This window comes from Cadophora gregata (assembly GCF_030347475.1).
Source record: "Cadophora gregata isolate MNR1 chromosome Unknown scaffold_7, whole genome shotgun sequence".
Lineage (NCBI taxonomy): Eukaryota > Fungi > Ascomycota > Leotiomycetes > Helotiales > Ploettnerulaceae > Cadophora > Cadophora gregata.
Window position 1 is genome coordinate 1,067,803 of NW_026695930.1, and position 12,020 is coordinate 1,079,822.

Consider the following 12,020-nt stretch of genomic DNA (forward strand, 5'->3'; position numbering starts at 1 on the left):
CGTCCCGCAATGCAGCCGACCGACTGTGCTCCGCTTTCAACAGAGGCCGGCGACACCTACCTACTGTATTACCAATCCAAATGATTGTTGATGTTGACGTCAATGATGCAATTCACGATGGACTTACAGCTGTTAAATCCAGAGAACCGAAAGCCGAAAAACAAACACAAGAATTCAATACCGCAATCAGTGAAGTGACAAAGATTTTGCCCATGCAGTTCAAGCATTGGCACGTGACTACAGGGGTCAGCTTCTGTACTTTCCTTCCTGGAAATCGCCGACGCTGATATCAAAAAGTCCTGAATCAGTCACGATATTCGTTCTATCCCCGCCCCCACGTCCTACCGTCGAGCTTCTGTTGGGCTCTCCCGCGCTCTCTTTCACAATAATCATGGCTTCTCGGTGTATCACTAGAAGCTGTTCACAGGTTGCGACTCCGACTCCCTTCTCCGCCGCTCGAGCTTTCCTCCAACTCGCCCCTCAACGATACATCCGCACCAGCTCTCCGGTCTTAGACTTCCTCCTTCCAAGTGCTCCATACCACACCCGAAGCAGAGCTGCCCATGTTCGCCTGTCATCGCAGAAGGAAATTACAACAAGGAGGGCTTTCACATCGTCGTCTAAACGGCAAGCGACAACAGCTATTTTCAACCCCCGAGATGACGATGATGGCAATCCCATGCAAATCGAGATTACCCCTCGGGCGTCGAATGTATGTCCTATCATATCCTATTATGATGTGTTAAGAGCTAATTGTCCCTGCAGCGTCTGAAAGAAATCATGTCCAAAGACTCAAACCCGAATCTAGCTCTCAGGATATCTGTCGAAAGTGGCGGTTGTCATGGCTTTCAATACCTCATGTCTCTCACCACACTCCCACCTTTCAACTCCAGTTCTCTACAGGAAGAGTCATCGCCAGCATCGAATACATCTTCAAGCAACTCCGAAGCGATGCCCCCCTCGTCGCCAACAGATCCAGAAGGGAAGAAGGAGAAGTTGGATGAGGACGACACGGTGTTTGCAGCAGATGATGGGTCTGGGCCCAAGGTTGTCATGGATGGACCGAGTTTGGAGGTGCTGAAGGGTAGTAAGGTTGATTATACGATGGAGTTGATTGGGAGCCAGTTCAAGATTGTGGATAATCCGTTGGCTACAAGTAGCTGTGGATGTGGAACCAGCTTTGATATCAAGGCCTAAATGGAATCCTTCTATTATATTTGAATTTTCTGAGTTCTTCTATGGATCTGGAAAGGTCTTGGTGATACTTGTGACGCTGGGCGAACAATGTCCACGAAAAACACAGAACATCAAAGAGAGTTTACGGATTGTGAGCAATATCAACATCATCCGGGTCCCTAGGGGGACAAAACAAAAATCGAGGGGTAGTATTCATGGGTCTCATCTAAACACCAATACATTGTCAAATTTCAATGTTGAGCAATAATAGATCGAAAAATGTGTTTGACTTTTCGAGGGGTTCTCGCTTAATTTAGCTCACGAAGGCAAGATTTTGCTTTTGCAAGTCATTTCATTTTTGTTCATCAAACGCCGCGCATGCCAAACTGCCAAATCCAGCAGATAACCCCAAGCACTTTGGTATCATCCACAGTTTATCCGTCCAACCAGAAGTCTAATTCATCTGGCGAACAAGAGAATTAATTTTCTCCTCTATTTTTTCCCCCTTTCGTTAGCATAATTCATTTGACTGACCACAAGAGGAAGAGCGGGGATGCGGCCTAGAACTATCCGAGATACAACATACCTCTGTTTCCAAGATCTCCCCCCTCCACGAAATGTCTGAACTTGCGAGTGCGGAATCCACCAGTTGGGTTGCTGAGCTTGAATGGCCAGAGGAAGTTGGCGGCTTGCTTGAAGTTGGGGCCGACGGTAAAGATCTCGTGGATCAAGTCCTCCATGCAGACGATGCCGTACTTGCCCAGGTTGGTCTCGATGATGGAGTTGTCGGTCAGAGCAATGCGCTGCTTGTTGACCTTTCCGTATCCACGCTTGTAGATGAGCTCACGGACAGTCTTCAAGTTGGGGTAACCATAGGCGATCCATGGCTCGACAACCTTCAACATCTCAAGAGTGGCCTTAGTCATGCGAACAAAGACACCATTGTTGATCTGGAGAAGACGGAGAAGTTGGAGGATCTTGCGGGGCTTTGGTGCGATCTTGTTGATACTAGAAACTGTTAGCAGGGCTACAAAGAACAGTATCATGTGAAGCTTACCCCTTGATACGGACAACGAAGACCAACTTGTCCTCAGCAGGGATATAGAATGTACCCTCCTGCTTGGCCAAACGTTGAAGACGGATCTTCTCACGCTCTTGGTCACGGTACTCCTTGACGTACTTCTCGGCACGCTTGAAGATGACACCACGCTTCTCCTTCTGGGCCTATATTGAGAAGGTTAGCGATGAGGGCAAACACAATCTCAATATACACAGGGCAGCATCGGTGACAAAGTTCAGACCCGAAAGATGGTTAATTGGCGACAGCATCGACACCTAGGTGTCTAGTCGCAAAAATGGTGTTATGCATCATATAAGTCCGACAATGCCACCCAGTGTATATCTATGAAAGATTTGACGAACATTCTTCTTCTTCTCGAGCTCAGCAGTGCGCTCCTCGCGGGCCTTTTCCTGGGACTTGCGCTTCTTGAGAAGGGTCTCTGGGACGAGAATCTGGTCGTTGGTGGGGACGCTTCTATTTTGCAGGTCAGTCTTGTGTCCAGCATACAATTAAATGTATGAATTAGAGCGCCGAATGAGAATTGCAGCTGAAGCGCAGCATTCTCGCAGATGGCTAACTCGAAGGTATGTTTTTGATCGGTGAGAGGCTCGATGGTTATACCGCTTTAGCAATCCGCAAGGACTGTAGGATGGTTGCACCAATCGACCCTGGATCTCATCCAACAATACCCCGGACAAAGTCCAGGAGAGATGCACAACGCATTGATCAACCGTGAAGTAGCCTGTGGGTGAAGCATATGTACTGGTTGTGCGCGGCAATAGATTTAAAGGAGAAGTAGATCTTCAGCCTCAATACCCCGTGCTACATCTCTCATGATACAGGTTGAGACCTAGATCAATGAGGGAGAAGCTCAGGAAGAATCGAGCTGCGAGCCATGCATCGGTCACTCTGGAGCTGACTTTCGATACAATTGTGCTCCAGCGAGGGGACACCGACTAGACTGAATCCAACACATTCGACGCCTTATTCATGGTTCTTCTTCGAGGGAATAGGATGTATGGGCGACGTACGAGGAAGGCATCGTGGCGGTCGGTTGTCGATGTCGTTGTCGAGTTGCTTGGTCGAGGAAAAGTTCGCAAGAATTGAAATTTGGAGAAAGTCGGCTGTGTGCGCTAGGGAGACCGACCATTCCTCACACGACCTAGCGCATATTGTACTGTCACGTGATAATAGACTGGATTCTCCCTGGTTGAATTCAAACAAAGACAACAAACATGCTTGGAAAAGCAGCAGAATACGATAATGCCTGTGATCTATGCTCTCGGATCCAACGGGTCGGGTCAGCTTGGAATTGGACATAAAGAAGACGTCTCGGTCCCTAAGCAGGTCCTTTTCCATCCCGACACTACTATCTCCCACGCCACTCAAGTCAGAGCTGGAGGAAACCATACGCTACTGCTAGCATCTGGAAATCTTTACTGCTCTGGAGATTATACTACTGGCGCATGCGGTCTTCTACCGACCCAGAAAGTCCTAGACGCCCATTTTCATCAAGTGCGGCTCGAAACTGAAGAAACCAAGCCTGAGGTCGTTTTATGTGCTGCAACATGGGAAGCATCTATTATCGTCCAACGAGGTGAAGATGACCGTGCTACGAAGGTATTCTCGTTTGGAATTGGAAACAAGGGGGAGCTTGGTCTGGGACAGCTTCTATTTCGTTCATCAAAAGCGCAGCTGATCAAAGAATTTCCACCGGAAGGTCTCGAAGTCGTAGATCTGGCAGCTTCAGTAAGCCATGTTGTTGCTGTTCTGAGCAATGGAGATGTCTATGGATGGGGGAGTGGACGAAAAGGTCAGATAAGTCAACCTGAAGGCATTGTCTACGAACCGCGGAAGTTTACTGGACTGGATTTCAAGGTTGTTCGAGCAGTTTGTGGCCGAGAATTCACATACCTGCTTGGTGAGCCTGAGACTGGGAAACATGTTGTTCTGGGGTCCGACAAGTGGCATATTAGATCTTCGGCACCACAAGCTGTTCCTGGGTGGAAAGATGTCGGTGCGACCTGGGGCAGCATATTTCTCTTGCAACAGGACGGAACCTTACACTTTTGGGGACGAGATGATCATGGACAGCTGCCTCCTTCCGAGCTCCCACCACTATCACAAATTTCAGTTGGCAGTGAGCATGCGTTGGGACTCACAAATGATGGAAAGGTTCTCGCCTGGGGTTGGGGTGAGCATGGCAACTGCGGACCAAGTACCACGAACGGAGACGTCAAGGGCAGGTGGAATATCATTGCTTCTTCACAATATCTACCACCTGGCAGTAAAATATCTAGTATCGGAGCGGGATGCGCTTCTAGTTGGGTTTGTATCACTAGCTGAGCTATTGCTTCATCTGCGTGCCTAGGATCGTGGCCCAGGCCAAAGATCCATCAGCTGTTCCTAAGTAGATCAGCAATGTTCTTCCTCCTGGTGTATTGCAATGCTATGTCTCGTTCTGGGAACCAGGAAATGTTTGGTCTCGGGTCTCATCAGAGTTCAGTCGAACAATCCGAGTTTATTGACCTAGGGCTGTTAGTTATAATGCCTCGCATAGAATACAGGAAGCATACTTCTGATAGCCTCTGTGTTGGCGCCAAACGCTGTGTTGGTTCGGGATATGAAGCTCCATTTTCACCTGGGCCTTGATTATTGGAGGCCTCTGGTCCGGAATTCATAGTCAACGAGTTCTGGAAGAATTTAGCATAAGGGAGCTTGCAGGAATCAAGAATTTTTACCTTTCCGTCACCCTGGTCCCAGAGCAGCGGCTCGTCGTCGTCATCATAATTCGATGGATCCCACTGCCTATCATCATCATCCGCTGGTAGGAACAGCGACTGCGACTGAACACTAGGCTGCGGTGGAGGAGGAGATGGTCTGGAAACTCTGCTTGCCTCACGAGCTCGACTCGGAGCAGCACTAGTTGGTGGTGGAGGCATCGAGGTTGCTGCTCTCTTGGAGCTAGAGGTCGCCTCCAAAGGCTGCCTTGACGCTGGTCTCTTCGAGGTGGCTCTAGAGGCGTTCGGCGCTGGTGTGGCTGAAGCACCCCTCGAATCACCAATAGTCATAAGAATGAACTCGCTCAATATACCATCCTCGCTATATGATAGCTGCATTGGACTTGCTGGGTGCGAATACAATGCCTTAACCATAGTGTTTGATATGCCTGAATGTGCAACAATGGCTTTGAAATCCTTGACACTGATGACAATGTGAAGCTTCTCCTCAACGGAAAACTCGCCAAATTCAAGAGTGTCCACAGCAATTGTAGTATGTAATGGCTGTTTCAGTATTTCTAGCAGTATATCAGTAAGACTCTAGCAACTTAACAACAAACCTACCACTTCCTGACATGATCTTCTCTGTGTAGCTGGTGAAGCTGACCCTACCATCTTCAGAGTAGATGTCTAGCTGCTCAGTCCCAGGTCCGAAATGCTCAACAAACTCCCTGAGGGTCCGAGAAGAGATTGACCAGCTATTATTGGCACTCTCCTTGACGAACAGAGCATGCATAGGCGCAACAGCTTCGAACGTCAGACGGTAAGTCTTGAGAACGCCTGAACGTGTCAATAGTTGCCTAACCTTTCAATACAGATGACATACCATGTCTGCAAATCATTTTGATCACAAAACGACTCTTGGTTTGGCCTTCGCCATCTTCAACAGACACATTGCATTTCTCAACCGCGGTGTCCTTCTCTCTTGTAGGATCGACTGTGCGGCCTTTGAAAACAGACAATAAGGCCTCATACCATTAGCTGTGACCTATGAGATGACCGTTGACATCCTACCTTATTATATATCCTACATGTGAATTTGTCTTTTGGTAGAGATCCCGCGGTTCTCACAGGCTTGTAAAGGTACTTTAAAAAGAACTTGCTCCCTAATGTGAAGGATGCATATGCTGATTTGGAAGAGTTGAGAGCTGTCAAAACGAGCTGAACCAGCAATCAGCACTCGCCTCGGGATAGAAATGAAATATACAGACCTTGTCATGAGATGCCTCTATAGACACAGCCTCTGAGAACTTCGACAGGCATGCCAGAGCACTGTGAAGCTTGTCCAGGGACTCGGGGTTGAGAGTAAAGCTAAGGATCGCCATGATCGAGATTATGACAAGTGTACTCAGCACTTATGACATCCCTCGATCAAATGCGATGAGTCCGTAACGAACATGTTTGGAATACATGCTTGAACTCCAAATTGGCGTTCAGTGTCGAAGATGGAATTCATGACTTGGGGAATTTCGATGTGGCCCGAGCTCCCGTCGCGTCCCCAATCATGACGCGCTGCGGGGTTCAGTAAATATCCCACTGCAGGCAACCCACCTCCATCACGATCAGCATATATTACGGCACGGGACATCAAGTCTCTGCCTATTCATGTTTGTTGTTTTGGAACAAAATTATTCAGACTCTTCATTCATCATTAAATCACCATGATTGAGCTTCCAGCCGATGTTTTGTACCTGGTTTGTGAGGAAGTATCCAAGTTACAAGACTTCCACACCCTCTTCAACTGCGCCTTGGCAGGGAAGAATCTGGTCCAGCCGGCGCTTCTCTGGCTCTACAGGTGCGTATAGCGTTTTGGAAGCGAAGGGCCATTCTAACAATCGTAGAATCCACCTCCAGTCAAGTATTATCAGCAGTGAAGGCAATGACGCTGACCTAACTCAAAACGATACCTTCCAAGGCCGACTTGAGGCGCAAACGACAACACTGCTCAAGTGGGCATTGCTATGGAAGTCTATCATTCGATCGAGTCTCGGAAACACGGCCTATCCATATTGTCTATATATCCGATCCCTTGACCTCAGAAACCTCTCCGACCTGCTCGAGGATCCTCAATTCCGAGACAAGGCATTGGACAACTTCTTCGCGGGCGACATGACACAGTTCTTGAAATCCCAAGAAACGCCGATGAAGCAGAAGATGAGAGGAGCTAAGGCATCATTCAAGAAACTGGATGTCGCCAACGTTCTTGAATTGGTTGGGGAATCTATTACCAGCTTTGTGAGCCAAGCAGCGAGTGAAAACAGAACAACGGTCGCTGTCGACGACTTGTCAGGCAATATTCGTACTTCTGCTCTCGCCAATTGGATTAGCCGCCTGTCGAAGCTGAAGAGCATGACATTATGGGATGGTGCTGCTCTCGACAAGAGCGTTGCAGAAGCTATTTTGGAGAGCTGTTATAATTTCGACGACTTGACATTCTTCACCTGTTTCAGGAATGACACTGACCACGACCTGGCATCATTCTTTGGTGGACTCCGTGCCAACTCTCTTCGATCCTTTGCTGCGCTCAGTGCTGGTGCCTTGGGACCGGAGACTCTACTTTCGCTGAATCATCACGCCAAATCGCTGAAGAAGTTGAAGATGGATGGGTTGAGATCAGATGCCGTCAAAAGCCTGTCCTTTCTACAAGGCTGCACTGCACTTGAGAGTCTTGAGCTTTCTGACTCGAACGGAGCAGTTGACTTGGAAGCCACGGAGAACGATGTCTTCCTGGAAGTCATTACTTGGTTGGGTCATTGTGAAGGACTTCACGAGCTTCTTCTCCGGAACTTTATCAGTGGTCCTAAGATCCTTACTCACGTCTGCCTGAAAAACAATATCAGACTCAAGAAGTTGCAAGTCGTTGGATATTCACTGGCTGGTAATCAAGATTTCCACAGAGCCTTGTCACATCAAACATCCCTCGAGTCTTTGGAGCTGAGAGCAGACGCTGAGACCGCATTCCGTGACGACATCGATGTTCTCGTTTCCTCCATCTGTCGATTGAGAAACCTGAAATATCTGGATCTTCTTTCTACCTCTGATTACTTCTGTACAGATGAGATTCTGAACCTCGCCGCAAACCTCAAAGAACTTGAAGAGGTATTCTTCAGTGGATACGATGTTAACGATGCTGTTTGGCATGGTCTTTCTCAGCTCCCCAAATTACGCAGTCTCAACATCCACGCCGTCACATCATTCTCACACCGTGCAATGCATGGCTACGTCTCTACTCTCAAAGACACTAATCGAGGTCTGCTACTATCAGTCATGAACCAAAGGGCCGAGAATGCTATCAGCGAACGTCAGGAGAAGATGATACGACAGAGCATTCAGGATACGGTTGATGGGAAGTTCGAGTTTACTCTGTTCAGAGAACTTGATTCGGAGTCTGACTCGCCATCTGACTAGATATGCGCTTGTGGTATTATACAAAAGTTGTTCGATCATGTGTACTTGTAGGATGTATATTTGGCAAGATTGCGATTAATGAATGATCGAGGATAGGACAAAAGCTAAGGGCATAGTTCTACTTGAGTGCTGGATGTTACACACGTGGTACAAGTACTCCGCTATGATAAATGATAAACATGAAACTTGCTAGTGTGGTGTATGAAATGTGCTTTTCATATTGATAATCAAATGGTGCTTGATCGTGAAGGGTGAGGTGAATTTGATTGGGGAGACCATACATCTGCGACATATATATGTAGGAGCGCTATGTCTTGGAAGTCTCCAAACTCACGCAGATATTCAGCATAAACATATCTGGCTATCCTGCTCTACATACATATCTCACATCTATCCTAGCAGTAACTTGCTCCGAGAACCTCTCCACATAACCCGCCACCACCCCTGGTCTCTCTACCATCAAGAGATGACCGGACCCTTCCACAACAACCACAATCGCTCCCTTGATGTTCCCAAATACCTCGCTCCTCAACCTCTCAATCGGTTCCACTCGATCCAGACTTCCGGCAACCACAAGAACAGGCACGTCTATATTCCTCGCTGCAGCCACAATATCTTCTGCCATCCCATAACTTGGCCATGCCTCTCTCGCGAATATACTGCCCTTGAAAATATCTTTTACGAGTAAAATGACTGTACTGTCAGGCAGTGGAGGATTACAAGAGCAGAGCACATTTCGTACAGCAAACTCGGCGGACTCAGCAGTACAATATGCAGTCCTTTGCTGCTCTCTCATCTCCTTGGGCAGCTCAAGCGGTGTTGGTGGAGCAGGCGCGACGAGGATGACACCTTTAAGTCTAGGGAATCGATTTCGTCCTGCTATGAGCTGTGCTACTTTCCGGCCCATAGAGTGCCCTACTATGATGAAATCTTGGATGAAGAGTTTCGGGAGGAGGGTCTCAATGTCGGAGGCGAATGTGTTGATTGAGTAGGCCGATGGATCTAGAGGGCCGGTGGAGAAACCCATCCACGGAAGTCGATGCTGAGAGTATGATTTTGAGCTTCTAGAGACGTTATAAGGGGTTTAAATTTCCGGGAGGAGCCACCCCAAAAGTGGAGGAAGATGAGGGAGGGTGTTGTGAGGGATGGAGTCCCTGATGAGACGACGTTGAGAGTTGTAAATGAGTCGAGTTGGTATTGGGTTGAGTGTTCCATGATGACTGAGGACATTGAGAGGATTGAGAGTTTGTTTGATGGGGGTATGGCTAACTTATCCTTCTATATATGCCATTCTTGAGCTTACGTACTACTTGGCATTTGCATTCTGCTTCTGGGACTTGTTAGAAGTCCACCGGAAATACGGAAATAGAATCGCTATTGGTGGTATTCCTCAGGCCTTCACTATCACGCATATCCTGCTGTCGATATGCATTTTGGCACTTGAGCCCCAAGAAAACCTTTCCCCAGAATTGCAGAATCGAAACTTTCTCATAGAAGTTATTCTCACTGGAGTATCAACATTCACAAACATGGCAGAGAAAGGAAACAGAACGAAATAGGGCAACGAAAGCATGAAAGGACGAAGCAGTATTGAACAAGCATAAGATTCGAGGCCCTTGCGAACGGAATAAGCCAAATTCAAAGACACAAAATTTAGAAGGTTGTAAAGAAAATAGAGTTCGAAAATCTATCAGAAGTCCAGTCTCGTTGACGTGAGTCTCCATCCCGCCAATCACAATCCACGCTTGCCTGGCCCAGCGCATCATCGTTTTCGCGAGCTCAAGCTCAAAATTTACCTTAACAAAACACAAATTACTATACAACACAACCCAACCAGAACATTCCTCCATACCACCCATTCGTACATCTACTCGCGACAGACAGGAACAGACACAAACAAAGATGGATTCCCCAAACACCGCGCTCGAGAACATCGATCTTTCGAAGCTCACACCAAAGGACAGACAAGAGCTACAACAATTCATCGTGAACGAGAGCCAGAAGGCGAGGATACAGCAATGTGAGTCTCAGATTTAGTATTTTAACCATCTCATCCAGGAACCTGTGGTTCCCAATGGCATACCCAGGAGTCTCGACCATACCAACCGGAGCCTGAGGAGTGGATGGACAGCTATACTCATTGAGATTGAGTTTGGGATGGAAGGAGCATTTGCTGACAAGCGTTATTGAATAGCCGTTCACAACCTCACGGACATCTGCTGGAAGAAATGCGTCACTGGAAGTATCCGAAGCAACAAGCTGGAGAAGGGCGAGGAGAGCTGCGCGCAGAACTGTGTGGATAGGTTCTTGGATGCGAATTTTGCAGTCATTAAGCATCTCGATAACATGAGGACTCAGGGATGAAGGCTGGGCTATGTTAGAATGGGATAGATGGGATAGAGAGGATCATGTTACTCGGGGACTGGATGTCTATGCGCAGCTTGCCAGAGCAGGCGCATTGTATGAATATAGCTCCGTAATGCCATATACTTGGCTGAGCAGTGTATAAAGAAATTACTTACGGGCGAAATGGACTTCACTCTAGGCGATCGGCTGGTCATATCATCGCCCAATACAAAGGTTTTTATATCACATCAAGGGAAGTTGTTGTGGAAGCGGAATCATGAAGGGATTGAAAGGCACTTTTGCGTGCAAATTCCGATTGGTATGTAACTCATGTACGCCGTTGAATGCAAAGACAACCGCAGAGTTCGTAGCCACGAGACTCACTGGCATTTCCATAACCATATCGTATCCCATTCCCAACCATCCTCGCCAAATCATGACCAGACAATTAGACAATGGCGAGCTTGGTGGCGGCGATGTCGAGGGCATCAACATCAGCGGTCAGACGGGCGAAAGCCTTCTTGGATCCATCAGGGCTATGGCAAATATTAGCACATATTCAGAGGCTGATACGAATGGAGACTTACCGAACAAGGGTGTTGATCTTGATGGTGTCGATATCATAGAGCTTCTTCAAAGCCTCCTTGATTTGACGCTTGTTGGCACGGATGTCGACGATGAAGACGAGAGTGTTGTTCTCCTCGATCTTCTTCATGGCGCTCTCAGTGTTGAGAGGGTGGATGATGACCTTGTGCTCATCGAGGCGTGGCTCATGGGGAACCGACTTGCGTGGGTATTTGGGAGCGCGCGAGAGTTGGAGGGTCTTAGGTTGGTGGAAGGTGGTCGAGAGACGGACCTTGCGGACCTTGTGGGAGTGGACCTGAACAGTACATCAGCATCGCCTTGGGTAGTGAGGATTCTGAGTAGCACTTACACCCTTCAAGGCAGCCTTAGAAGCAGCGCTGGCTTGCTTATTTCCCTTGCCCTTGGTGGCAGCACCTGTAAAACTTACGCATCAGCAATCGCTCTTGTCTTGACGAAGAACTCGCAATATCTGCTGCTGCTGGTGCGCGCACCCCTTCCTCCAATCTTTCATCGTCGCATTTTTATTTGTGGTCGAACTCGAACTTTTCGAGACTCGAAATAAAAGTTTGGATTAGGATTGCAGAAAGTATGTAACCAGACCGGGCGAGATATTTCAATGCGCTAGAAAGGAGACTGTACCTTTCTTTGAGTCCTTTGGGGCCATT

General features: G+C 47.8%; 8 protein-coding genes across 8 annotated transcripts; 4 read left to right on the forward strand and 4 right to left on the reverse strand.

Moving 5' to 3' along the window:
- Positions 1 to 41: 41 nt before the first annotated feature.
- ISA2 ([4Fe-4S] proteins maturation) lies at positions 42 to 1,197 on the forward strand (the record flags this gene model as incomplete). The annotated part of the gene is made up of 2 exons (XM_058506736.1): positions 42 to 712; positions 766 to 1,197. The coding sequence occupies exons 1-2, from the start codon at positions 392 to 394 to the stop codon at positions 1,195 to 1,197; spliced, it is 753 nt and encodes a 250-aa protein (XP_058357466.1). The 5' UTR covers positions 42 to 391.
- Positions 1,198 to 1,630: 433 nt separating this feature from the next.
- RPL7 (60S ribosomal protein L7) lies at positions 1,631 to 3,386 on the reverse strand (the record flags this gene model as incomplete). The annotated part of the gene is made up of 5 exons (XM_058506737.1): positions 1,631 to 1,668; positions 1,763 to 2,184; positions 2,234 to 2,400; positions 2,599 to 2,710; positions 3,268 to 3,386. The coding sequence occupies 5 exons, from the start codon at positions 3,384 to 3,386 to the stop codon at positions 1,631 to 1,633; spliced, it is 858 nt and encodes a 285-aa protein (XP_058357467.1).
- On the reverse strand, positions 3,317 to 6,440 carry ONS95_013104 (uncharacterized protein). The gene is made up of 5 exons (XM_058506739.1): positions 6,228 to 6,440; positions 6,031 to 6,177; positions 5,843 to 5,984; positions 5,581 to 5,796; positions 3,317 to 5,534 (listed from the first exon to the last, which is right to left on the reverse strand). The coding sequence occupies exons 1-5, from the start codon at positions 6,339 to 6,341 to the stop codon at positions 4,732 to 4,734; spliced, it is 1,422 nt and encodes a 473-aa protein (XP_058357468.1). The 5' UTR covers positions 6,342 to 6,440; the 3' UTR covers positions 3,317 to 4,731.
- On the forward strand, positions 3,500 to 4,582 carry ONS95_013103 (uncharacterized protein; the record flags this gene model as incomplete). The annotated part of the gene is made up of 1 exon (XM_058506738.1): positions 3,500 to 4,582. One exon carries the CDS (start codon positions 3,500 to 3,502, stop codon positions 4,580 to 4,582), a length of 1,083 nt encoding a protein of 360 aa, XP_058357469.1.
- Positions 6,441 to 6,570: 130 nt separating the features above from the next.
- ONS95_013105 (uncharacterized protein) lies at positions 6,571 to 8,616 on the forward strand. Its single transcript, XM_058506740.1, has 2 exons — positions 6,571 to 6,811; positions 6,858 to 8,616. Exons 1-2 carry the CDS (start codon positions 6,678 to 6,680, stop codon positions 8,422 to 8,424), a joined length of 1,701 nt encoding a protein of 566 aa, XP_058357470.1. The 5' UTR covers positions 6,571 to 6,677; the 3' UTR covers positions 8,425 to 8,616.
- Positions 8,617 to 8,785: 169 nt separating this feature from the next.
- ONS95_013106 (uncharacterized protein) lies at positions 8,786 to 9,451 on the reverse strand (the record flags this gene model as incomplete). The annotated part of the gene is made up of 1 exon (XM_058506741.1): positions 8,786 to 9,451. The coding sequence occupies one exon, from the start codon at positions 9,449 to 9,451 to the stop codon at positions 8,786 to 8,788; it is 666 nt and encodes a 221-aa protein (XP_058357471.1).
- Positions 9,452 to 10,326: 875 nt separating this feature from the next.
- TIM8 (Mitochondrial import inner membrane translocase subunit tim8) lies at positions 10,327 to 10,788 on the forward strand (the record flags this gene model as incomplete). The annotated part of the gene is made up of 2 exons (XM_058506742.1): positions 10,327 to 10,444; positions 10,619 to 10,788. The coding sequence occupies 2 exons, from the start codon at positions 10,327 to 10,329 to the stop codon at positions 10,786 to 10,788; spliced, it is 288 nt and encodes a 95-aa protein (XP_058357472.1).
- A 430-nt stretch (positions 10,789 to 11,218) lies between these two features.
- Positions 11,219 to 12,019, reverse strand: RPL25 (60S ribosomal protein L25; the record flags this gene model as incomplete). The annotated part of the gene is made up of 4 exons (XM_058506743.1): positions 11,219 to 11,306; positions 11,358 to 11,650; positions 11,705 to 11,769; positions 11,995 to 12,019. 4 exons carry the CDS (start codon positions 12,017 to 12,019, stop codon positions 11,219 to 11,221), a joined length of 471 nt encoding a protein of 156 aa, XP_058357473.1.
- Between the last annotated feature and the right edge of the window lies 1 nt (position 12,020).

Bases quoted from the DNA above. Each gene is read 5' to 3' on its own strand.
- ONS95_013104 (XM_058506739.1), bottom strand. From the start codon at position 6,341: ATGGCGATCCTTAGCTTTACTCTCAACCCCGAGTCCCTGGACAAGCTT. The intron at 6,178-6,227 runs GTCTGTATATTT...TTGCTGGTTCAG, and splicing joins TAGAGGCATCTCATGACAAG to CTCGTTTTGACAGCTCTCAA. The intron at 5,797-5,842 runs GTATGTCATCTG...TGACACGTTCAG, and splicing joins CAAAATGATTTGCAGACATG to GCGTTCTCAAGACTTACCGT.
- ONS95_013105 (XM_058506740.1), top strand. From the start codon at position 6,678: ATGATTGAGCTTCCAGCCGATGTTTTGTACCTGGTTTGTGAGGAAGTA. The intron at 6,812-6,857 runs GTGCGTATAGCG...TAACAATCGTAG, and splicing joins GCGCTTCTCTGGCTCTACAG to AATCCACCTCCAGTCAAGTA.